The sequence below is a fragment of the Colias philodice genome, chromosome 14 (genome assembly GCF_061535455.1).
Source record: "Colias philodice isolate Cphi_HAF_F1 chromosome 14, ilColPhil1 Martin Lab GWU primary, whole genome shotgun sequence".
Classification (NCBI taxonomy): Eukaryota; Metazoa; Arthropoda; class Insecta; order Lepidoptera; family Pieridae; genus Colias; species Colias philodice.
Genome location: NC_143099.1, coordinates 4,990,068 through 5,015,637, shown reverse-complemented (window position 1 = coordinate 5,015,637; position 25,570 = coordinate 4,990,068). Strand labels below are relative to the sequence as shown.

Genomic DNA, 25,570 nt, shown 5'->3' with positions numbered 1-25,570 from the left:
ATATCAAAACTTTAAAAAAAGTTTACGTTTCGACGAAATTAAATTTTAAAATGATCCAAGCTCTGCTCAAATATATTTAACACAGTACACACTACAACTCACTACATATTTGTTATTGTTACACTATTATATTTTTTTAATGTTGCGATATATGTAATAATTTATTATCGTTATATTTGATTTCATTATGAACTTTACAAAACATTCTAAGTATTTTCCTAGCCTAATTTTTAACTACGGCTGTGATTATAATTTCCGTTATTTTTTTGATTTTATAGAACGAAATATTGACAATATAGCAAATGTTTAAATTACAAAAAATATACAATGCATAATTAAATAAAATACCTAATAGGATCTGTATGGCGAAGTTGTTATTAAAGGAATTGTATATGTACTAATGAAAAATATACCTATTTATTTTATTCTATTCAATATATATTTATAAACATGAAACTAAAGAAATATATTTAAAATGCACAGAATTAACGAATTTATATGAACTTATGCGTAAATATATTGAATTTAACACAACAGATACAGCTATTTAAATACGTAATAATCAACTATTGTCAACTTAAAATAAAATTCAGATTTTGAATGTTACGGTCAGTATCTCGCCATCTTTGGTAGATGAACGAATAAAAATTTAAAGGAGATAAGCTTGATATTCATTGAATAATCTATTAAATTCTTTGCCTCGTAACTAGAATCGATTGACGAGCTAAAGGAAATATTTACTGTTATTATAAATTACTTAGTAATTTTCGTCTATGTATTAGTATATTTATGTCACTGTAGTTTGTCGAAAAAACACAACGTTAAAGATGTAGGAATTTATAATATTTTGAGATGTAGCTATAGACTGTAGCTGTTATAGATGTTGACTCACAAAATGCCTTCAATGAATAACCGCATTAATAGAAAGAAAACTGTATCCGAGATTTACCTATCTGAAATAAACATTTGTAAAGTAGCAGCGTGTTTTTATTTTTTATCCCCTCCGAACGCATCGAACGAGGCCAATGGAACAAATTTTGAAATTCTTTACGTATATGAAATCTGAACACTTGCCCGCGTGGAATCCACCGTACCTTCAAGAGTATTCTGGGTATCCTAGATTATTTCGGATGACGTCATTCACTATATTCCTTTTATTTTGCGTACGACGGAGCATTTCTTCAGCGCGGTCGATTCTTTCGCTTTCTGTGCGAGGCCTACTTGACTGACTCGTTGGGCTCAGATAAGTGTGCGTTCACCTTAAATCAGATTAATATAGATTCTTTGCTTTTGTCATCTTAAATTTGAATATTTGATACAGTCAAGAAACGACTGACAAAAGATAAGTAAAGAATGAAAAATTAAAATGATAAAAAGTTAAGAAAGTGTGACATAGCAGTGTATATATGTACGTTTTATGCTTCAAGTTATAGTTCTATCCAAGGGTGGCTCCAATAGGCTATAATCTTGCTATAATACAATGTAATTTATTAATCGAATTAAAATAAATGCAAAGGGATAAACTATTCACTCATCTCAAGGGCTTATGAGAAAATATATTTTTGAAGATAATGCAATTTATATCGGTTACTTACTTACCAAATAATTACAACATGAAGATTTGATAAAATAAATGTTTAATATTGACCGTTGCCCATGTATGGTAAGACAATTTGATAGAAAAATGAAACAACGCATTTCTTAAATTATTTATATTTATTTCTGAATTGCATAGAAATTTTGTGGACTTTCTGTTACAATAGTACTCTTCGTCTGATATCTTTATTTTGTATAAAACGCTAAATTTATGTTTTACATCTATTGTACCAGAGGGCCAGTTATTTGCTCTAACTTAAAACAGAAAATTCACACGCAATAATATATAACTAATCTTATTCCACCTTATTTCTATTTAATAATAAAATACCACCTACATTTAGGTACTTACATCTACTAATGATTCACACACACACGCTCACACTGAGCTCGTTGCAACAATAAGGTCACCCATACATCGAAAACAAATAAAAAACTACATATAAATGTATTAGTACATTCGTAACAATATTGTGCCAGTGATGTAATTATTTACATACTATTTATGTCGACGAAGTTGACAATTGAGTTGATTATATATAAATCTCGTTTTTCATAATTTTCTCTCTTAAAATTAGAAATTATGATTATTCCAACTCATTCGTCATCTTCATCAACCAGTACGCCATAACATTTCCACAAAATAAAATTATATTAGTATATTTGATACTTTTTACTTAAAAGAGAAAAAGAAAACATCGAATAAATTGCCTTTTGAGACTTTCAGGTGATAAATTCATATAAAGTTCCGAGGCAGTGTTTCAACATTTGGCATCAAATTGTACACTTACCTCACTACGTTACGTTTGGTCCAGATTTCGATTGTTTTTCAACTTTTATTTGCACAAAATAGTGTGATTGTAAATTAAAGTCATATAATAATAACATCCAAAAATTTATCAATAACACACTCGCTGATGTTTTGTACTAATATACAATTTGTGTCGCAATAAATCGAATACTCTAAAAAGTTTAGAATTTATATAGTAATTAGATAATCCTAAAATAACTTAATTAGCTATTGCTCAACGCTTTGAGGTAAAAATACCTCGTTACATAATGTTCCGCCAATTAAATATGATGGCTCAATTTATAAAACTTTACTGCATATATTGACTGCACGGAGCCACTCTTCAATCGGCGCGGACATTACTATAATATGATATTTTTTGTTAATTTTATTTACAACGTTGGTTATTCCGTAAACTACACCCTATGAACTAATTCTTCCAAAATGTAAGTAAAAAGAAATAAATGAAATGAAATATTGTGATATATTTAGTGATTCAAAGGGAAAAACAATGAAGTTTTGTTCATAGATCTTGCAACTAACACAGCCTACAAATCGTTAATTGAACTGTGCGTTTCAAAAAATTACATAATTGCATGTAAATTGACGAAAATTGTGGCGTGTACTTGAATATTGCTTATAAAAGCTCTGATTGTGTATCCTATGTAATATCAATCTATCTTTTCAAACTATTACGATCTAAATTGCAACTATTGTACTTTTAAAACATTCAAAGAATTCATATTGAGTAAAATTTACAGTACAACAATGTACATCTGTTTTCAATTCATTTAACAAAGATGCTATATTCGCGCCAAGAACAGTATTACATTTTCTATAGAATCAAACAGTCTATCGCTTTATGAGAGGCTACATATATGATATGTCTAGTGCGAAAATATTTCATTAAACGTGGTATTTGGTACTATTATTAGAGGCGTACTATAGAATTTAATTTCTTTGAAAGTAATCTCATTTTTGAGCGATAAACTTTTAAACCTTGTTTGTAGTCTCACAAAAATAAAACCAAAATTATTCCATTAAATTTAACAAATCAAATACAATAAAGACATGAATGGTCATTTTAAATTTTTTTCACTAAAGAGGCGTGTCAGTTTTGGAAACTTACAATAACTATATTATGACGTCATAACCAAAAATGGTCGCAACAAATACAAAATCTGATGTTTCCCGGTAAATAAGTCAATTAATAAAACTACATTATGCTAACTCAATATAAATATTTTCATTCATATGAAAACACATTTTTGGTTTTGTCAAATGGAGAGCAATGTGGTGCAAACGACAAAACTGAAATGGATTTAAAAAAAATCGAATATTTAAAATATAACATTTTCAGTTTTCACTTTTTATATTATATTCACATGCATATAAGGATTAAATTCATCTATCGAAATTCATCGGTAATCCTGTGAAATGATAATTAATTGTACATTAAACGTGTAATCATCGGGAACAACTTTAGCAATTAGGCCAAAGATATATTTAATATTGACAATATGTCAATAATAAAAACGCTATAATTTCACGTGCGCGAGCGCATAAAACGCGCTCCCGTACCGCACCTACACTGAATTAATGTATCTCATTAAAGTTCATTTAAAATCATCTCATTACCAAACTAATTAACAATAGGCACGTTGCAATATCTTTACATTCCATAGTCTCTCGATTTGACAAAACCGTTAGCTTACATACAACGTGTGTCGGTATGTCTGTGTGTATTATTTCTTCGAGGGCGGCTTTCGCGGCGTGCGAGTCGTCTTGCCCGTCGATGTGGACGGGGTCGGGACTAGCGGAGAGCTTTTTGTTTCTGCAAATTAAATATCACATGTATTTTTTGTTCCTTATGGTGGGAATGGAAAAATATTGGATACTAGCTTACCGCCCGCGGCTTCGCCCGCTTTGTCTAAAACCTTATAAATTATATACTAAAACCTTCGTCTTGAATCACTCTATCTATTAAAAAAAACCGCATCAAAATCCGTTGCGTAGTTTTAAAGATTTAAGCATACAAAGGGACATAGGGACAGAGAAAGCGACTTTGTTTTATACTATGTAGTGATAATGGTGGGAATGGAAAAATATTGGAATGGATGTAATGTTAGGAAAAAATTACACTTGCACGATTAAGATACATGTGTATCAACACATGTATCCCATGAAGACAAAAAATAAGACATAGGCATTGAGCTATTATTACTACGTATAGTAGAGACACCACGGACAAAATCTGTGCTGCAAGCGCGGCGGCGCGGGGCGGCTTGTGAGTCATAGATTAAGCGATGTCATCGACTCACCGCTATAGAGGCGAAACTTTGTAAATATTTTGCCTATTACTTATCAATTAAGAACAATCAATGGAACAAAAAAAACATAATTATTCTAATAAATAAATTATTAATAAACTTATCAATTATAGTAGAGCCATTTTAATAGGCAACATTTGACAGTTCAACAAAATTCAACAATGTAACCTAGTAACGACGACATTGAATAACATGATATTTCGTTTTGTTAGAACTGCACATTTGCTTAACTTTTTTCAAATACGATTACATATTTATAATAATAATGACCGATACAAGTAATTTTAAGATTTCATTTTACTGATAAACCATTCTAAACATAATAAACAATTTCTGAATTAAAGAACTGACGTCGCTACAATTTTGTGTCAATAAACCTTTTTTCTTTTTAAATACCAGAGACGTTACTCTAAAAATCGAAATCTGACATCTAGAATCGAATGCATTGATTACTTCTGAATAAAAATCATCTTATATTAATAAATGTGTTTCAAGTTCGATTGACAAATGTTTCAAGTCAGTATCAATTAATTCACTTTAATCGATGTTTTTAAGCAGGTTACCTCTCTTCAAAGATAAAATTGATAGACGTCAAATGTTGCCTATTAAATTGGCTCAACTATAAAACCAATCAATATAACAAAAAAAAAATTAATACATACTTAGGTAATTTATTTTCATCTTTCATGATTTAACCTTTTTTTCAAATAATATCCACAGTACAATATTTTCTAAATGTGTAAAATTATTTTTTTCCACTATAAAAATTTACGTCTTCTAATATGACGAATATCTAAACATCTTTCATACCCAATGCCGTTTCTTAAATTTTTAGTCTATGAAGTTTTAAAAATGATTATCTAATTAATTACCGATGAAAAGTTATTTCTTTGCACTTTGCCGCATTACTTGAATTATAAGTGCAATATCGCAACACACTCAAGGGCATATTTGACGAGTTTCTTGGTTTTTTGCTTTAAAACAAACAAGACATGAACGCGACCATCGCGCTAAAGCGACTGAGTGCAGATAAGCCATATGACCTATGTTGAGCGGAACATATGTGATGTAGGCGGTGTCGTCTCCATACGTAGTATTGATATCTCAATGGACATAGGCTACTTTTTATACCGGAAATCCCACAGGAACGGGTACTTTGGAGGTTTTTCCTTGAAAAACAGGGCGAAGCCGCGGGCGGTAATCTAGTAATATATAAAACTTACCTTTAACCGCTCTCCGTCCCTTGCGCGTAGACGTCGGCGTTTCAACCTTGACCGGTTTGGTCGGCGTCTTCTTGGCCGGTGTGTTTTTCTTTTTATCCGTTGCTTTTTCAGTCACCGCCGTTGCCGTCTGTGGATATCGATTTTGTTTACGAAAACCGCTTTTATAATTATAAATTACATATAATATATGAAATACACACAAAAATGGAATGTAGTCACTCTTTGACGTTTTGCATAATGTGCGATATGGTATTACTATGATGATTATGAATTTAACGACAAGTTTATGAACATATTGATGACTTATGAACGCCAAAGAGTGATTCATATTTGTTACATTAATTTTATAATGAATGAAGAATTAGGTAAATGGAAACCAAATAATACATTGTGTCGTAACCTTAGATCATTAAGTAATGGATAACACTCGCAGGCGTTTCCCCTTTTGCCGAGGTATAAGATTATTTTCATCGAAAAATCTTATCTTTTCATAAAAACTACTTGCGTAATCGATTACAAGCACTCTGCGTATTCGTAAAACGTCGAACGGACGTCTGCGAGTGCTCCGCTAAAAATGCCGTTTTGTACTGTCAAGTCTTGCAGAAGCAATTCAAACATGTCGAATATTAAAAAAGATGGAATAACCTTTCATTTGTGTATATTTTTTTTATTTTTTTAACGTACATTTCTAATAAAATGCAATTTCTAATAATCTTCGATGTATCGTTTAGCGATATGATCAAGAAAAATAATCGAGTCATGTTTACTCGATCATTGATGCGGCCCCACGAGACTATCATGGAAAGAAAATATACAAATTTAATCTTTATGAACTAGGAGATAAAGTTGAATTTAAAACGCCCATTCCTTACGAGACTATCTTGTAAAGAAATACAAATTTAATCTTTATGACCTAAGTGATAAAGTTGAATTTAGAACGCGATATTGAACCCCACTCCACATGACTATCTTGGAATGAAATACAAATTTAATCTTTATTATCTTAGTGATGGAGTTGAATTTAAAAACTCGTCGCTTAAAAGGTCGTAAATTTTTACGACTTTCGTGACACAAATTATTTTTGTGAATGTGTGATTATGTTTCATTGTGTTTCATCAGTGTGAGTTACCCTCCCCGCACCAAAATCAGCAGAAAGTTTAGTTAGAACATTTGCCAGCGTACTCCATCCATTACTTAATGATCTAAGGTCGTAACAAATGCATAAATTTTTAAAACAAATATCCAATTATATGGAATACCTATCTATCGCAAAAATACACTTTTATTTGTGTTCCATTGACACTATTTCTTCAAACACATTAGTTATCATAATCTTTGTTAAAGACACATTACTTTTAATTAACATTTATAAAATAAAAGAATAATCAGCTAAATGTGCCTTCAACAAAGTAATCACATTTAAATAAATACATGCTTAACATACATGCATTTAAATAAATATCATATAAAATTAGAGGTCATGAAAATTAAATAATTATAAAATTAAGAACACCAAATAGAACACAAAGCAAGCATGGCGGATGGGTAATGACTCATGAATGATTTATTTAGTTTTGTTAGAGTTTAGTTGTTGAAGCTATCATTCATATAAACCTATAGAAATAATTATTAAAGAAAACAACTTTGAATATATGAAAATAATGAACACCTGTCATGTGATTTCATGTTTGACCATGATAATATATTCAAACAAAGAAAAAAACATCGTCCAGAGACTAACACAAATTCGAAAATGAAAAAAATGCAATGGTATGTGACGTCATAAAAAATAATAAAAAGAAAACTAAATAATACCTTGACCCAATCAAAATAATATTCTCGAAAAGTTGGACCGCATATAACTATAACATGCAACATTTGCATCAATTAATTTCGACATAACATTCACTCGTTTACACATTCTTATGTCTATTTTCATACTAAAATTTGTATTCATACAACTCTGTGCCAACGTCTGTTTAGAATTGATACTCATATCAAATCTCTAGGAAAATTTAATTAATATTGCGTAATATTTTTAAGAACAAAAAATAATGGACCAAAATTGTTTTTATAGTTTACACTATTACTCCGTTTTTACAACCAAATTCACAAATTCGATAAACACTAATATATAACATTCAACAACATTTAAATAAATAAATAAGTTTTCGACGTTTCAATATACAGCAATTTTCCAATAAAAAAAATAACAAATAATAAAAAAAACAAATAAAAAATATCTAAACAGACGTAGCCCATCGTAACGCACATCCAAACCGTACGTACGGGCCGGCACAGACACACATACACACACTGGGGTCACCACTTTAACACGGCATACTTATAAATCTTGTACTAATTATAAAACTATACTTTATTTCAACAAACTTTTTTTGCTTTCAATTACGTCTTTATGAATAAAAAAAAATAACGAATATTAATGCATAATACAACAATATTGTTAGCTACATAATATTATATACTCAGATAAAGAACATAAAAAAATAAGGAAAAAAAAATTTTTTTCAAAAAAAAAAACTTATAATACTGCATTTAAAGTGCTGACCCCGCAACAAATCCACAATGTATGTAAGTGAGATGAGAGCAGTACGTACATTTCTATAAATCCGCCGTACTATGCCTACCTTGCTTGTGACCGCCGCTATGGGCGAACTACCTGATGATTTCGCTTTATTTGCGGCCACTTTGCCTGTTTTCGGCGATTTCTTTTTCGCGGAACGCGGACTGCGCTTGGGCGTCGTTCGCGCCTTTTTGCTTGGCGTCAATTCTTCCTTCTGGAATTTTATTGTTTGTTAAATATCTGTATGAACACTTATTTCAAGTCTGTTAAATATATATTAATTAATTTCTGTTTAGATTTTGGAAACAAACAATATCTAAATATTGTTATCGTAAATAATAAATGTCCTTACGTTTTAACTAGAACCACAATCAAATAGAATGCGTAATGTACAAACACACATAATATAATATAGTCGACATTGTTTCATATAGTACTAGATCCCACCGCAGCATTACTTCGTTTATATATAATATATCGACTAGGTTGCCAGTCAAAATTTGGCCGCAAAATATACATAAAATTTTGGTTTCATCAAAAAAACTTTGAACGAAGTAATCCTGCAGTGGGATCTTAGATTTAACGTAAAAGTAACGACTTACTGAAGTATCATTGTCGTCGTCTTTTCCCCGCGGCGAAGACTTGGAGTTGGTCCGTTTCCTTGACTTTTTGTCCAGTTGCGACTCGTCTGTGTACAGCGAGAGATCCACTGACAAACAGATTTAAATATTTCACTATTCACCATGCTGACGTCTTTTGCGATTGAAATGATGAAGACGTATAGTAATAGTGAAATTATTAAAATCTTATGGATAGGATGCGATGAGGTTATGAAATGATAAGCATTTTATTACAGTGGTAAGTACGCAACATGCAATTCTCACAAAAACTTAGCTGTCAAAAAAATGTGATACTGTTCGAGAATTCTTGAAAAAGTGGGTTAAATAGTAATTTCTCTCTAGTAACTAGGGCATGCACCCGGGTTTACCCGGTTCCGAAAAACCCGGGTAAACCCGGGTTTTTTGATGATCTTGAGAACCGGGTCTGAATAGTATGAAACCCGGTTCTCCCGGTTCCGACCAAAATATTAAAATATAAAGTATTATTTATATTTTGCTGCATTACTTTAACAAATTTATTCTATCTGGCAACGTCAGACTCACGTGCATCGCGAATTTTCTTGCCACGCCTCAAGCATGGGTCTTATTGGTTGACTAACCTTAGATGCTATAAGTTTCCTACGGGTGTATTACCAAAAAAAAAAATTAGGCTTCGAAAATGACAAATTAGGCTTCTGAAATATTTTTATTAGATTTGTCGTGAATTTTAAAAGCTGTTGATTTTACTGTTTCATATAATGATCCAGTCATGATTTTGTTTTTGGTATCAAGCTGAAATTTATATCGAATACTCAAGTCTTCGGTCCCTTGATGCTGTGAAAAAGTCAAACTCACAAGCCAACGCATCAAAAGAGCCGTAAATGCTGAAAATTTTCGCAAATTTCGACATCCGCATGGGACTCAAAACCTACAAAGTACTTCTCATGAACACAGAGCCTTTAAATTTGGTAAAATTAACGTCTTATAACACAGATCTTCTTATCTTAATATCTTAATACTATTATAAAGGCGAAAGTTTGTAAGGATGTATGGATGTATGGATGTATGGATGTTTGTTACTCTTTCACGTAAAAACTACTGAACCGATTACAATGAAATTTAGCACACATATAGAGGGTAACTTGGATTAACACATAGGATAGGTTTTATCCCGGAAATCCCACGGGAACGGGAACTATGCGGGTTTTCCTTTGAAAACGCGGGCGAAGCCGCGGGCGGAAATCTAGTAAAGGAATAATTGCTAGAAACATAAACTTTAAAGTTACAACATTATAAAAAATAGGTTTGTTCGGAGCCCTCGGAGCGCGAGTCCGACTCGCACTTGGCCGGTTTTTTGCTTTACAGTTCGCAGTTAATGAATAAGGTTTAAGTTTATATGTGATATTATGATAACAAGGTACTTTTATAAGACTGATAAATAAAGAGAAATATTGAAAATTTTGTTTCTTTATTAATTTAATAAAATAAGACACAAGCCGCGTAAAATAAAAGGCCCATCAGGTACTTTTACAGTTACTTTTGTTTAATTTCGTATTTTTTTCGAGGTATTATAAAAGAACCGGGTAACCCGGTTCTACCCGGTTCTGAGCTCGATTTGGAACCGGGTTTCAGAAACTTGGAACCGGACTCGGTTCTGCATGCCCTACTAGTAACGCATTTTTCGTAGTCATGCAAAAAAATGATAAACAATTCCAGCAATTTAAACACTGTAAGCAATTTCGAAACAAAGCAAAACACACACACAAACAAAAATTAGTATAAATGTAAAAGAAAATATTTTTTTTTAACTTATGAATGTAGAATGCGGTAGTAGTATGGTAAGTAGTTGTTGTGTGAATAAAAAAAATGTTAAACATTCAATATACAGGATGTCCCACTGTCGGTATACTAAGCGCGAAGGGACTTGTAGCCTTGCATACACTGATCACGTAAAAAATACTTAAACAACAAAATTAAATTTTTTTGCTAAATTTTTCTTTAAAATTCATGCAAAACTATAACCTCCATTGAGCTTAAAATATCGACGGTGGGACATCCTGTATATGTTTCCAGAGTATTTGTCTGTTTTTTGTTCGTACGCGTTGCATGCCTTCGCCTGAATCTGTTTTCATGTGTGTGTGAACGCGACAGTATACATGAGTGCGTCCGTACACGCGTGCATGAGTGTGCGTATACGATCCTACGCGTACAATATATAAGTAGATTGTGGATGCCTATCTCTGAAACTGCATTCATGTGTGTGTCAATACGCCTGTATACATGTGTACGCACACATGTATACGGGTGCGTTCCTACACGCGTTAATGTCAGTGTGTGTCTACCTTTGAATCGGCTTCGATGTGTGTGTGAAGGCGCCTGTATACACGTGTGCGCATGCGCGTGTGCGTGTCAAGAAGCTTATATCTAATACACTGGAGATTGCACTATGACCATTAACTTGTAACAAGAAAATATGACGTTGAATGACGCCTGTATGTTTTTTTATCCCTTTATTCCCTTTGAAAGGGATAAAAAACATACGCCTGTATACATGTGTACGCACACATGTATACGGGTGCGTTCCTACAAGCGTTAATGTCAGTGTGTCACCTTTGAATCGGCTTTGATGTGTGAGAACGCGCGTGTATACACGTGTGTGCATGCGTGTGCGTGTACTCACGTCCATCGGGGTGCTCCTCAGTGAGCTGCAGGCAGTTGGCGCCGCTCTGCTCGGCGCGCAGGGCCCGCTGCAGGATGGACGTGGCGCGCGCCTGCTCGGCCGGCCGCAGCAGCCACGCGCCGCCGCCGCTCGCGGACCGCGTCAGCGATAACGTTGTTAGCACGCACTCCATGTCTGGAATACCAATTTAGAGTTAATAAATAAATAAATAAAAAATGTTGTGTGGTTTTATGAAACCACGGTAAAAGTGAAACTTAGGCACAAAATTATCGTATTTGTACGATAATGACTCCGCTGCTTTATACCTACTCGGCAGCCGACCGTCACGCGACATGCGCTACACAGACCAAAAAGTTTGAGACGATGTAATAAAAGTTTCACTTTAATAAATAAATATTATAGGACATTATTACACAAATCGACCTAGTCCCACAGTAAGCTCAATTAAGGTTTGTGTTGTGGGTACTAGGCGACGATAAATATAATATTTAATAAATATATATATATATAGATAACACCCAGACCCAAGAACAAATAATTGAGTTCATCACACAAATATTTGCCCTGACCAGGGATCGAACCCGGGACCGTCGGCTCAGTAGGCAGTTACTTTACCACTGCGCCAACCGCGTCGTCAACAGTTGCGTGTCAATAACAAAAATTGTTATAATAGACCATTGAGATATACATATGGAGACGACACCGCCTACATCACTTATGTTCCGCTCAACATATGGCTTAACTGTACGCTCATTTTTTATTTGTTTTAAAGTGATACGCATCAAATATGCCTTCGTGTGTGTTACAATATTACACAAATAATACGGAAAAGTGACTAACATAACTTTTCATCGGTAAGTACCTAACTAGATAATAATTTTTAAAACTTAGTTACAGCAAAAAAATGGCGCACAGATTTTGTTCGTGGTGTCTCCTCCATACGTAGTAATATTATCAAAATGTAATAGACAAATGTTTATTTTCAAATAATAAAACTGCTTGCATGTAAAATAGCAGCTGCGCAACCTGATTTTAAGTAGTAAACATTGTCCATGAAAGTGATTAGCTCTTACAATGATTGTGATACCTAGTTGAATTGTTGGTAAATGAAAAATATATAATGCAATTTTTAATAAATGGACTGGTAATTATTAATAATAAATATACTAATGTATCGTTATTAATACATTTTGTGTGTATCTAAAATGTGCCCTACTTGTAATTTTATGATACATGTAATTAAAATAAATTTTAAATCTTTGTTTTCAATTTACTTATTTCGACATAATCATTTGTGAATATAATATGTCTCATGATTTATAGGCAGTTGCACACAAATGAGTCTCAAGAATGATATGGATTTATTTAGACCATTCAGAGATCATTATATCAATTATTAATAGATTAGATATAAATATCAACATAATAAACATGTAATGTTATTCAACTTTTTTTATTGTTACCATGTGTGCATAAGAGATAAGAAGGCAAATTAGAATATAATAATTATATTATGTACATATTACTAGTGTTTAATGAAGACGGTTTATTTGATTTTATTATGATGCATGCGATCGGAGTCAAAGTTTGGGTATTTTAAAAAATAGATAATTGTTCTTAGTATTTACTAATGACATACTGTAACATATTGAAAAAAACATGTTCTATTTTTGCGTAAGTATATTATAAAATAATAAAACTGTAATATCCCACCTGTGATATCATAGAAATCAGGTTTGTATGTCTCTCCTGTGGGGTCTGCTTTATCTTGCGAAAGCCAACGAATTTTGATCTTGCGAGTGGTGCGGTACACATTTTGTAAAGCTTGGCATACATAGAAACCACCCTCTGCATTTCGGACAGCCAAGTATTCATTCCTAAGAAAAAACAAATTAAAATAATCAGTTACAAATTACAATTTCAACCACAGAAATTCAAAATAAGTAGAAATACAAGCATTATATTTCCTATTTCAGATATTAGGCTAAATAAAGAAAAGTTCGAATAAGTTCTTTTTATTTATTTACGGTAACTTAACACTTGCATATTTTGTTTGTAACATTTTATATAATATGTAAGATAAGATATCAATCAGTAACACAAATTCATAATATTATTTACTAGCAACTTTGTTTTTATGTTTATTTCATACATTTATATATGTAATATATATAACAAGACTATTTTTATATTGATGATTGCGGAATTGTTTTGATTTATATCAATACATTTAAACTATAAATTAAGATGACATCACCATAATGTTTTCAAAGACAAGTTATGTTTGTATTCAAAATTCAAACATTATCAACTTGAAATTGATATTTTTGGTTTTATGGCATTCAAATGCTTTATAAATATAAATTTATAAAGAATAGAAAAAATTCGATCACGAGGCGGGACTCGAACCCGCATCCTTTCGCGCCATTCCGGGGCGGATGCCTGACCAATTCAGCCACTCGTGACCCGCCAGAGCAATCGAATTTATTCTATTCTTTCAGTTTTATGTGTCTAGGGACACAATAGATGGCGCGCGGTGTGTCCCTAGACACATAAAACTGAAAGAATAGAATAAATTCGATTGCTCTGGCGGGTCACGAGTGGCTGAATTGGTCAGGCATCCGCCCCGGAATGGCGCGAAAGGATGCGGGTTCGAGTCCCGCCTCGTGATCGAATTTTTTCTATTCTTTATAAATTTACATTATCAACTTTTTAGCAATTATTATATAGGAGTTGTGAAATTGTGTGTGTAATTATATTGCTAATTATATGACCTAAAACATATTATAGTTTCAATAGGTAAAATCTATACTCACTTATAAAAGACAATCAATTTATCGTCATTTTGTTTTGTTGGTGTAGATCTTCCAGCAGAAGCAGATAACTTTGTTGCCATCGCTATTTCAGGAGTTGGTGATTGGTATAGTTGCACCTGAAATTGTGGGAATTTATTACGAATATATTTTTCAGAAAACTTTCCTTGTCTTATTAAGTAATTAGCTTTTTAAATTTTCACTCAGATTTCAGCCTTTGGTAAAAAAGTTCTTTGGTAAAAATCTTATGGGACACTTTTTACGTTATCTTTATTGATTATTTACCTTGGTTCGATTTCTTTTTGATTTTGTATCAGGTGTTGAGTCCTCATTTGACTTCTTAGCTGGTGTAGACTCAGTTTTTTCTGACAATTGCCTTCTTTTTCTCATGGGAGGAGTGACTGTAGCTAATTTTAATGTTGATTTTGTAGATACTTTAGATTCAGCCTTAGCTGGAGTTTTTACTTCTGATTTCTCTTCAGGTTTTTCTTCTTTTTGCACTTTAACTTCTTCAGGTTTTGGTGTTTCTACTTTATCTTTTTGTTCTACAGGTTTATCTTCAGAACTTTGTGCGACATCTTTACTGTCTCCATTTTCTTCTGTCTTTAATGGTTCAGGCTTTGGATTCTCAATTGGTACTACTTCTTTCTGTGGTTGTGGTGGTATTACAGGACTTGGATTTTCATTAGCTGACTCTGGTACAGGTTTACTGTCACTTTGTGTGGGTGCAACATCTGCTGTTTGAGCTGGTTTGAGTTCTATAGGTTTAGATGGTGATTTTTCTGGTGGTTCATTTGCTGTGGCCACTTTTGGTTGTGCAGGACCATCTCCTTGAGATACAGGAGTTGAAGTGTCTGCTTTTTGGGGCGTGCTCGGAGCACTTGCAGGTTTTTCAGGTGGTTTTGGGGTACTAGGTGAAGTCTTAGCTATATCCTGTTTATCTTTGTTTACCTCAGGATTCTGAGGCTTTAAATTAGATGGTGCACTGGTCCCTGATTTAGGAGAATCAATCGTACCATTTGCCTGTGCTGTAGAGTCTGGTTCTTTCTTTTCTGGTGTTCTGGTTAATGCTAGTGGTTGTGATGCATTTGCCTTATCTTGCACTAAGCTTAATGGAGTTGGAGCACTTGTACTTGCACTTTTGCTAGGGCTTGCCGCCACATTTGTTGGTGTTACAGAGTTTTGTGTTACATGAGATAAATTGCCATGGTGGCTCATGTTTTGAGCCATTTGAGCCATATTTGCTGTAACTGGCGCCATTGACGGTACTGCGTGGGCGGGCAACGGTGGTGTGTTAGGTATGTGATGGGTCAAATTTTGACCTACAAGGTTATTAGTACCATGATGGAGGGAATTTTGTGCGCCTTGAGGTAAGCCAACCGCGTGGTTAGCGTTAGCCACATTAGCTTTGGCGGGACTAGCCTGACCCCCCGGCTGCGGTACCCCCGGCTGTGGTAGGACTGGCTTTAACGCCGAGTTCATTTCAGTAAAAGATCTCTCCTCACGTTACTAAGTTAAAACATTAAAGACCGCGGTTTCACTGTTGTTGACACAGGTTAACACACTGAGATGTCTTTGACCCAAAACAATAATTCATATTTCATACATAACACAAGTTGTCTATGTATAGGCGGTACGCGCGCAAGAACGCCAAAGTAACTGCCCGCTTTTTCTATCACTAGTCCTAAAAACTGTTTTTAGGCGGAGCAATATCTATGACAAGTCGTCACTCAAAAATAAAATGTTAAAAGACGTCCGAAAACGATGTGTAACGATCGTAATGGAAATAGTCGTAAAAAATATGCGTTCCTATATCTAAGAACTTCCGCAACACCGATACCCGCCTTCAGCGTTCTCTGATTTAAGTTGGTAAACACTTATTAAAAACACTTGCACTCAGTCACAAATAAGTAATTCCATCATTACCACTTTTTAATATAAATTAGCATAAACAAAATCTTAAATCATTGAAATTTCTCAACAAGTAATATGCACAGTACTTTAGAGATGGCGTCGGCTTACAGCGCATGCGCCACCTTCTTCTTACCACTCTCCAATCAAATACTAGAGAGAGTCAAGTTTCAAACATAAAATCTGAAAATATTTTATCTCTTTCTCTCTCACGTATTAGATGGACATTGATGTTACTGCTATCTCGTTCTAAATCCGGTCACGTTCAAAAAACATTTTTGGAAATGTCAACACAGAAATGAATAGATGAAAAGCCCAAGCGAGAAGCTGCCTTTTTATAATGTTTAGCTAGCAGCTAGCACGGTCAATACAAATTACAAAAGTTTTGAAAGAAAAGATAGATAGAAGATATCATCATAATCTTTTTATTAATTAGGTAGTATTAACCTAGTTATTTGATAATACATAATTAGAAATATTTCAAACCAAGTTCAAACCCTTGTCTTCTTTACACATGGGACATTATAAAGGACGGAATCTTATGAATAATCTGGATAATAATCCTTTGTTTGAAATCTTTTTTTTATTTATAAATGAAATATTTTGACGATTGAAATATTTTTGATGAATTCGCAATCATAAAAAATGCTTGTTTTATATAGTGTAATCGTGATTTTTTAAATTACATTGTTAATAATAGTAATTTATAGTAACCAATAGTTTAATTCACTGCTAAGGATTATGTGCTGTAAAGAATAAACAGGCCCAAAGTATGCAGGATTTTACAAAAAAATATTGGGAACCAAAATTGGTTTTGTTGTTTTCCTTTTAATAGCTTCACTTGTCCTAGTTTTATCTATATAAATGTAGTATTTCTGTGTTAATATAATTATCTATGGTAAACAGGGTGACAGTTCGCACTTCGCTGTCAACGTCAATCGCATTTTGCGGCTCTCAAAAGGAACTCGTGTTTGTAATTACATTGAGAAAAAGTATTTATTAGAATATTTGTAATAATACATAGAGAACAACAATACATCATAATTGTATCTGCACTCCTCATAATCATTTGTATTAAATATGGTAAGAATATTCTTATTTATAACAAAAATATTAGAACACTTGCTGTTGAAATGTACTCCAATGCATTCAATTGGTATTTCAGGACGTACTTACCCGACCGGCAGAAGAATTTGGTAACGATGAGACCTTGGAGCATTTATGGGCAGCTAGGGCAATGGAGCACAGTGATATTTATTTTAATGTATGTCTATATGAAATTATTAATTATTATAATATATATTGCTCTCTATATGTCCTATAAGCTAGGTTATCACAAATTAAATATATTTTAAATTGCAGGTTTTGTGTTCAGTGGACACAAGGTGGCTAAAGCTAACTCCACATGACGATCTTATTTACACACACTTCAGACAAGATTTTCCAGATTTGGATGTATCATACATCAAAGAAGATGAAATAAAAAATAACATGAATAAAGCGAAATGGCGAGCTTACTGCGAAAAATTTAAAAATATTGTTGAAGATTACAGTTTTGGCACATTGATGAGGGCAGATACTAAAGGTGATTATTCAGAATCAAATACGATACTGGTTCCTCGGGTTCAGTTCTACGCTATAGAGATAGCAAGGAACCGTGAGGGGCTAAACAATGAAGTTAAGAAACGATACAAATGTGCATCAAAAGCAAATATGGAGGAACAAAATCATCAAACTGAAATAATGGCATAAACTATCAAAATGATTTACACTTATATTATAAGTATACTGTGTTAAAAATACAGTCTTGCCATTGTCAAGTAATAGAACTATAATTATAATCATCTGTATTTTATCTTAGTATTTTTACATTCTTACACTATATCAAAAAATACTTTATTACAAGCAATTTCAAATTGTACTCTTTACTAATAGCCTGCCAGTACACATCATATAAAAAAAAAAAATTCTAAGATCTACTATCCATGTATATGATAATTTCTTACATAAGACTGTACATATATTTTAGTCTTGAAATTATTTATTACAGTGGTATAAGAATAAGGACACTGTTTGCCAACAGCAATTGTAATAAAAGTAATCTTTCGTTATTAATATTATATTTGGTTAAAATATGTATGCTAAAAACATGTATCCAAGATGATATTATCAATTTAGAAAAATGAATGAGGTGCTCAATTACTCATACATTTTATAATAAATTTTGTATTGCAGTACATATGTGTTTTATTTTATTCAAAAGACTACATATAATTATTATAATTTCATTAACCAAAATAGAAGACCATATCAACGATACATTAATATTCAATAACTCATCAGATTCAACTCATGAAATTAGGATATTGACGAAATAAAATATTTTTTCAAACAAAAAAGTATATTTTAATCATCATCAATATTATCTAATGGATATTCAGTCATAATCAATCCCCTAGTCCATAATACATCAGCAATTTGTAATTTTTTATAGTCATCTTGTAAATCGAGATTTTCCACGGACACATATTCTGGATATGCTGTTATCAAAGTTTCTATTGCCGGAGCCATGTCTTCTTCTATTTCCAAAAATGGTAATTCATTCCCTTGATACTCTAGAGAATTTGCAACATGATAATACAATCTTATGCAGTCTTCCGATACCATTCTCAATACATTTTTTCTTAACAATCTAATCCTGGTGTCCAAGCCTATCTCCACTCTATTTATTACTTTTCCATCATTCACCATAACATCTGTGTCTCCATACACAGTTACAGCCTTTTCCAAATCGGTGACAACAGGAGGTAGAGCATCTCTTTGATAATTTTTAGCCATTTGATCTACAGCTTCATCCATTGGTAAATGTGATTTAATTTTATCAAACATACTTATAATTAAATCAGTAATTTCTTGCTTGCGAGGGGTATTCACATCAGAATGTACTATACCAAAATTATCATAAATATCAAAAGGTAATCCTCGCCGTAGTTCTACATTTTCATTTATAGCAAGTTGTAAAGCTGCGGGTAACATTTTCTCAAACAAATCAGCCCATGAATGCTTTTGATACATACTGATTGTGACATGGAGTGAATGTTCTCCATCAATAGTTACACCCTGATGGATATACCCACGTGGAAAATAAAGTAAGTCTCCAGCCTCTAAGATGATGTCCATCATGGGTGATCCTATTTCATCATCAGTAAAATTTTTAGACGAAACACGTGGAAGCACTTCATTTTCTTCCCTAGGCTTGTAAACACGCCAACGTTTCTTCCCTTCAGTTTGCAATATAAAAGCTTCTATGTCATCATAGTGAGGTGCAAAGCCCTGACTGTCTGGTGGTGTTAAATAGGCATTAGCCCCCACAAATGAGTTGAAGAATTCCTGAAGAGTAGCATTAAGTAAGTGTAAGCGAGACATGTATGTTTGTGGATTTAATAATCTTATGCTACAACCATTTAGATAATAATCCCACACTAAGGGAGGGAGAGCTCTGTCAGCTGGGTTATGTGTCTCTCTTTTACCGTCTATATAAGATGTAATGTCTATATTTTTGGTAAACTGAATATTTTCTGTTCTCAGCATTTTATCTATCATTGGTGTTGTAATAAGCTCTTTATAGTATTTAGGCTTTTTTCTAGAAATATGAATTGGCTTCTTTTCCCAGATTTGATTAAGAAATTCATCAACTGTACAAGGTGCTATCATCCACTTAAGTATCTTTAGACCTTCCTCACTACTGTCAGTCATTACAGGAGTGAAGTCAAAGCTCTCATTGCTTTGAGGTGAGTATGTCCCAGAGTCAATATCATTTGTATATTTTATGGAAACACTAGATTGTAATGGTCCTTGTATTAACTCAGGGATATCTTCATCATCTGATGTCTGAATTTTATCTAATCTTTTATCAACTTCAACTTTTGGTTTTTTCTGGATCAATTTCTTTTTCTTCTTGATAGTTTTCTCTTTAGATATCTTCCCAAGTTTTTGAACATTTTCCTTTTTCTTGAGTTTTGATCCAATTTTTTGCATAGTTTCGTCGTTTATATTTTGATTCAGTAAGATTTTAGGTGAAACCGGCTTTCTTTTTTTGTTTCTCTTCGGTTTTTTAGGTTTAATAGTACTATAAACAGCAAATGCTGATACAGGCGAATCCATTATAGAAAAATCAACTTATATAAGAATCACCAAGGAACAACTATTCATTTAAACACTCAACGATTCTTGCCAACAACTTATTCTAAAATGTAAAATAATTATATAAAAAAACAGCATGAATCTTCAGGTTTTTAGGTTATGTGTCAAACTCAATTGTCATATTACCTATGTCAATGCCTTACCTAATCGATTGGAATACCACAGAGCAGAATACGAGTAAATTGGGACGCTTCTAACGCATCACCTGTATAATAATTTACATAGGTACTAAAGTGTTCACGTAGTAATCCATACCAATATTATAAATGCGAAAGTAACTCTGTCTGCCTGTCTGTTACTCAATCACGCCTAAACTACTGAACCAAATTGCATGAAATTTGGTATGGAGATATTTTGATACCCGAGAAAGGGCTACCTTTTATTGCGAAATATGTACCACGGGCGAAACCGGGGCGGACCTCTAGTATTTTATATTTTTTACTAACATAACATGTGTATAATATAACATGTCATCAGAGAATTGAATGCGAATGGATTATGAATCCAGGATAATTCACAAAATTTATTTTTAGTTCAACGAATAAACGATAATATTGATCGAAGCTTAATCATAATAATTAAACAAAGAATACTCTAAAACAAAAATGAATCGCCAAATGTGCAGTTGGTGAGCGCAAAACTCGAGAACGACTTAACCAATAATCATCATGTTTGAAACCAAATCAATTACATTTTTATTTTGAGATTTAACAACTTAACTGTCCCCATCAAGTCCCCATACAATACGAAATAACACTAGCCCACGTCCATCAGTTTTTTTTATCTATTAGGGTAAAAAACATTCACATTGTCTTAATAAATTATATTTTATGAAAATAGTTATTGTTTTTATGTATTTTATTCAATTTATATTTAAGCCTCATATATGAGCATGAGCGTGGGATAAAAGATTTTTTTTTCCAAGTTCAATGAGTCATATGTGTACACATCAAGTATAGACAATAAAACTTGATTGATGACCCGACGAATCGAATTTGATGATCCCGACGTTATAATAGACTATAATGAAGCAAAAGGTATAGATATTTCGGACCAACTAGCATCCTTTCACTCTCCTTTACGCAAAATCCTAACTTGGTACAAAAAAATCGCTTTTGATATTTTATTTCAAGTTGCTTTAATAAATGCTAGGTGCATTTACAATGATTTGGCATCAGGATGTCCTAAATTGTCTGTTTTGCAAGTACAAGAACATTTAGTTCGACATTTTCTAGGGTTAGCAGCGAGAACTACAGAAAATAACGTGCCTCAAAGACTTTCGCTTTCTCTGACTCCCAGATCTCCAGTTTCTAGTTCATCTCCTGGCCATAGTGTTCAAGAAATTCCGCGTAATACTACAAACAATAAGTTAGTTCGAAAGAGATGTACCGGTTGCTATGAAAAATTAATAATTCAAGGGCAGTTGGCTCGAAAAGCTAAACAAGTGCACACAGAGTGCAAAACATGTAAAAAAGCATTTTGTTTAAAAACATAATATTATGTGTTGATTGGTTCTCCTAATAATACTTACAAACATACTTTTCATAATAAAACGTTTTCCTTTTCACTGTATTTTTTGTTTTATTTCGAACAAATAGGATACACACACCTACCTACCTTAGGACCTACCACAGATAATGTATAAAACTTTTGCGAAAATTTATTTAAATTTCTTGAAGGTTAGGGTTTTTGCCACACGTTCACGTAATTATATTTAGTATATCACTCCACGTTCATAACAAAAATATACCCCAAAGATTCTTGAAAAAGGAGTCACCTGTGACTCACGAACTTATTCCAAAAGTTCACCATGAGTCATATGTGACTCATTGGACAGTTAAGTTGTTAAGGTTCTTATTTATTGAAATAACATTTTGGTAATTAACTACAATATTCAGATTTCAAGATACATATATAACTATCTGGTAAAGGGAGCTCAAGTCCAAGAGAATGTGAAATTTTTGTATCAATGTGAAATATTATTGGCATTTGAACTCATTTGCATTTTCTTTTTGCTTTATTACAGTTCACTGTAAAAGCAAAAAAGTTTAGTTAGCTAGCTGATTATTTTGATTTGAACAGGTATAAAAAAGAGAAAAGTTATGTGTGTTTTAATAATTTTATTGTTCTTAAATCTATGTTCATGAGGTCTCTACGGCAGTAGCGGTTTCCTCAGTGTATTTGCCCTTGTCTTTGCCGAGTGCCGCCAATCTGCCCTTCGCTCTGCGGTCCAAGATCGCCTTACGATCCTTGTTCATCTTTAGTTTGACAATGACACACTGAAATGAAAAAACTTGTATTAGCATCCCATTGTAGCATAGACTAAAATAGTTTAGTTTTTTTTAATTTTCAGAGCCATGGAAGTGTCTCAGCAGTAACAATATCACGCACATATTGATTTTCACCAATATGTGACATGATAAAGCCTAAGTATAAATGTTTTCATCATAAAATCAACATAAGTAATGTTTACAACATTTTATTTTGTGGAGTTCTATTCTCTTATCACTAAATGTATACATAATTGATATCCACAAGAAATTTTATTTTATACCTTAATCTTAATACAGCTGAAAGTTTGTAAGGATGTATGGATGTTTGTTACTCTTTCACGTAAAAACTACTGAACCGATTACAATGAAATTTAGCACACATATAGAGGGTAACTTGGATTAACACATAGGATAGGTTTTATCCCGGAAATCCCACGGGAACGGGAACTATGCGGGTTTTCCTTTGAAAACGCGGGCGAAGCCGCGGGCGGAAATCTAGTAGATAATAAAGCATGACAATAGGCATAAAAAAGAATGAATGTTCAAACAAAACTAAAATATACAATAGTACATAATTTAATTAAGAACTAGAAATGTATTTTTCTTATAAAAAAAGTTCATAAAAACTTAATATTAATTTTGTTCCCGTATGTTATATTAGTTTACCACTGACAGAAGTGTTTATCTAATAATTTAAAGAAATCACTCTTTAAAAAGCAGTCAATTTAACTAAGCCAACTATCTTCTATTGATAAATAATTAGTTTCCTAACCTATATGCTCACTTGGATCTGGAATTGCCATATAGGAAAGAAAGAAGCATATAGGTACTTTGTTTTCTCATTATAATTTGAAATAAGCATATCCCAAAGTGTTATAAATGCATAATTTAATGATTGTACATAAAATATAGAAATAAGCCACACAATGGTCACATAATGCGACAGAATTTAGTAGATTGATTTGGAAAGGAATAGTACATTGTAATATTGAATAATTTACTTATAACAAGAAAAATATATTGATAACAAACCTTTGAAGGGTGGATGCCGACATATGCACTGGCACCATTGGCCTTTTCCCTCTGAATCCTCTCGATGTAGACGACAAACTTCTTTCTGTACACTTGCACAACTTTGCCAACTTGTTGTCCTTTGTAGTGGCCACGAACAACCTGTCACCGCAATTTTAACTATTTTTAAATTATCTACAGAAAATATTTAGCGTATAATTTGCTGTATTGCAATAGTAAAGAAAACTACAACTTGAAATTACAATTGTTTCATTGTTTAATATACTGCTCATAGCTAGACAAAGTAAAGCATTAATAATACATGGTACATAAGTAAAATATGTATTTCAGAATGCTTCTGGACTTGCATCATAATATAAGCACATGGTATTTACATTTGCAAAACAATCAGAGCCATAAATACACCATGGCACAGATTAGCCATACACCTTTGAGGCTGACCAGAGAAAACCTCAAGTCCACCTCTCCAGTGACGACAAATATCTGTGGTCTAAGAATGGTTTGTCATCATCATTTTGTTTTGCATTCATTTTTACAACTTAATTTATATGAAAACATAACTTAGTAAAGAAAACACGTGGTAAACCGAAAGTATGTTTGTTTTTTTGACAATTTATGAATGCTAAGAAATATGTTATTTTAATCTGCAAATAGGTTATGTATCATCTAAAATAATGTAAAGATATTCACCTGCACTTCGTCGTCTTTACGAATGGGCATCGATTTAACGTTGAACTTTTGCCTGAGCTCCTTTGAAAGAGGCGAAGACATAAGTACTCTCCTGATGTGGGAAGGAGCGCTGAAATGCCTCTTCCTGTTTTTCCTCCTCGAGGACGTAACCAGTTTATTGTACTTCATACTGGCGTCTTCGCTGAAATCCAAAATATCACGTTTATTTCACTGCGCTACTTCAATAGGTTACCGTTTGTGCGTGTTTGATGTCAAACTCCCGGAATGTTTTTTTAAAGCACTGAATGCGTATATTTGGGAAATAGCCATTGCTAAACGTCTTTAGACTATTATAAAATATAAATTTGGTGGTTTTAAGTTATAAATTTACACGTTTATTAAGATTTTTTGGGATTGAAAGACCTACCCGAATCGACACGGCAAAGAATCAAATCTAAAAAGACATACAGATTAAAAACAGATGTGTATGTTAAGTTCTGAGTTGCCATATACAAAATATTCAAACTAGTATTCAGTTTCGTCGTCCGAAAACTAAGAAGAAAAAAGTAATTATTAAAAAACAAACCACAATAAAGATATTTTATATATAAATAAATTCATAAGTCATCATAAAAAACGTATTTAAGAAATTAAATACCTAAATGAAAAATATTTGGTATTGCCATCTCTGTAGTAAGTGTTAGTACAGTTTATTTTTCATAGAGGGCACTTTTATTAAGTACCTAGTGTAATTTTATGAACTGGATTTAACTTATTTTGATTTTTGGTGGGCCTGTATTCATTAAAGTGGAATAAATAATTGTGTTTTTGTACCATGTACATTAATTACTATCGTTTGATCTGTAT

At 32.7% G+C, this 25,570-nt stretch overlaps 4 protein-coding genes across 10 annotated transcripts; 1 reads left to right on the top strand and 3 right to left on the bottom strand.

The window, feature by feature from the left end:
• Nucleotides 1-1,697: 1,697 nt before the first annotated feature.
• On the bottom strand, nt 1,698-16,665 carry LOC149482808 (uncharacterized). Of its 7 annotated transcripts, none has more exons than XM_089703544.1 (9): nt 16,542-16,664; nt 14,901-15,883; nt 14,619-14,734; nt 13,516-13,679; nt 11,803-11,976; nt 9,126-9,232; nt 8,558-8,737; nt 5,940-6,066; nt 1,698-4,220 (listed from the first exon to the last, which is right to left on the bottom strand). In XM_089703544.1, the coding sequence occupies exons 2-9, from the start codon at nt 15,873-15,875 to the stop codon at nt 4,132-4,134; spliced, it is 1,932 nt and encodes a 643-aa protein (XP_089559670.1). In that variant the 5' UTR covers nt 15,876-15,883; nt 16,542-16,664; the 3' UTR covers nt 1,698-4,131. The 7 variants fall into 7 exon arrangements, with proteins under 7 accessions (XP_089559670.1, XP_089559672.1, XP_089559671.1 ...); XM_089703546.1 differs by having other exon boundaries at nt 14,901-15,865; XM_089703545.1 differs by having other exon boundaries at nt 16,616-16,648.
• Nucleotides 16,666-17,452: 787 nt separating this feature from the next.
• LOC149482807 (protein PBDC1) lies at nt 17,453-18,763 on the top strand. Its single transcript, XM_089703540.1, has 3 exons — nt 17,453-17,609; nt 17,692-17,790; nt 17,889-18,763. Exons 1-3 carry the CDS (start codon nt 17,607-17,609, stop codon nt 18,276-18,278), a joined length of 492 nt encoding a protein of 163 aa, XP_089559666.1. The 5' UTR covers nt 17,453-17,606; the 3' UTR covers nt 18,279-18,763.
• A 71-nt stretch (nt 18,764-18,834) lies between these two features.
• On the bottom strand, nt 18,835-20,837 carry NO66 (Bifunctional lysine-specific demethylase and histidyl-hydroxylase NO66). Its single transcript, XM_089703538.1, has one exon. The coding sequence runs from the start codon at nt 20,688-20,690 to the stop codon at nt 18,933-18,935; it is 1,758 nt and encodes a 585-aa protein (XP_089559664.1). The 5' UTR covers nt 20,691-20,837; the 3' UTR covers nt 18,835-18,932.
• Nucleotides 20,838-22,829: 1,992 nt separating this feature from the next.
• RpL26 (ribosomal protein L26) lies at nt 22,830-25,244 on the bottom strand. The gene is made up of 4 exons (XM_089703537.1): nt 25,131-25,244; nt 24,725-24,905; nt 24,035-24,175; nt 22,830-23,008 (listed from the first exon to the last, which is right to left on the bottom strand). Exons 2-4 carry the CDS (start codon nt 24,890-24,892, stop codon nt 22,871-22,873), a joined length of 447 nt encoding a protein of 148 aa, XP_089559663.1. The 5' UTR covers nt 24,893-24,905; nt 25,131-25,244; the 3' UTR covers nt 22,830-22,870.
• Between the last annotated feature and the right edge of the window lie 326 nt (nt 25,245-25,570).

Bases quoted from the DNA above. Each gene is read 5' to 3' on its own strand.
- LOC149482808 (XM_089703541.1), bottom strand. From the start codon at position 16,097: ATGAACTCGGCGTTAAAGCCAGTCCTACCACAGCCGGGGGTACCGCAG. The intron at 8,738-9,125 runs GTAAGTCGTTAC...ATAAAATTCCAG, and splicing joins ACGACGACAATGATACTTCA to AAGGAAGAATTGACGCCAAG. The intron at 6,067-8,557 runs GTACGTACTGCT...CGATATCCACAG, and splicing joins TACGGCGGATTTATAGAAAT to ACGGCAACGGCGGTGACTGA.
- LOC149482807 (XM_089703540.1), top strand. The intron at 17,791-17,888 runs GTATGTCTATAT...TTTAAATTGCAG, and splicing joins ACAGTGATATTTATTTTAAT to GTTTTGTGTTCAGTGGACAC.
- NO66 (XM_089703538.1), bottom strand. From the start codon at position 20,690: ATGGATTCGCCTGTATCAGCATTTGCTGTTTATAGTACTATTAAACCT.
- RpL26 (XM_089703537.1), bottom strand. From the start codon at position 24,892: ATGAAGTACAATAAACTGGTTACGTCCTCGAGGAGGAAAAACAGGAAG. The intron at 24,176-24,724 runs GTGAATATCTTT...TTGCGGTGACAG, and splicing joins GTAAAGACGACGAAGTGCAG to GTTGTTCGTGGCCACTACAA. The intron at 23,009-24,034 runs GTTTGTTATCAA...TTTTCATTTCAG, and splicing joins TCGGCATCCACCCTTCAAAG to TGTGTCATTGTCAAACTAAA.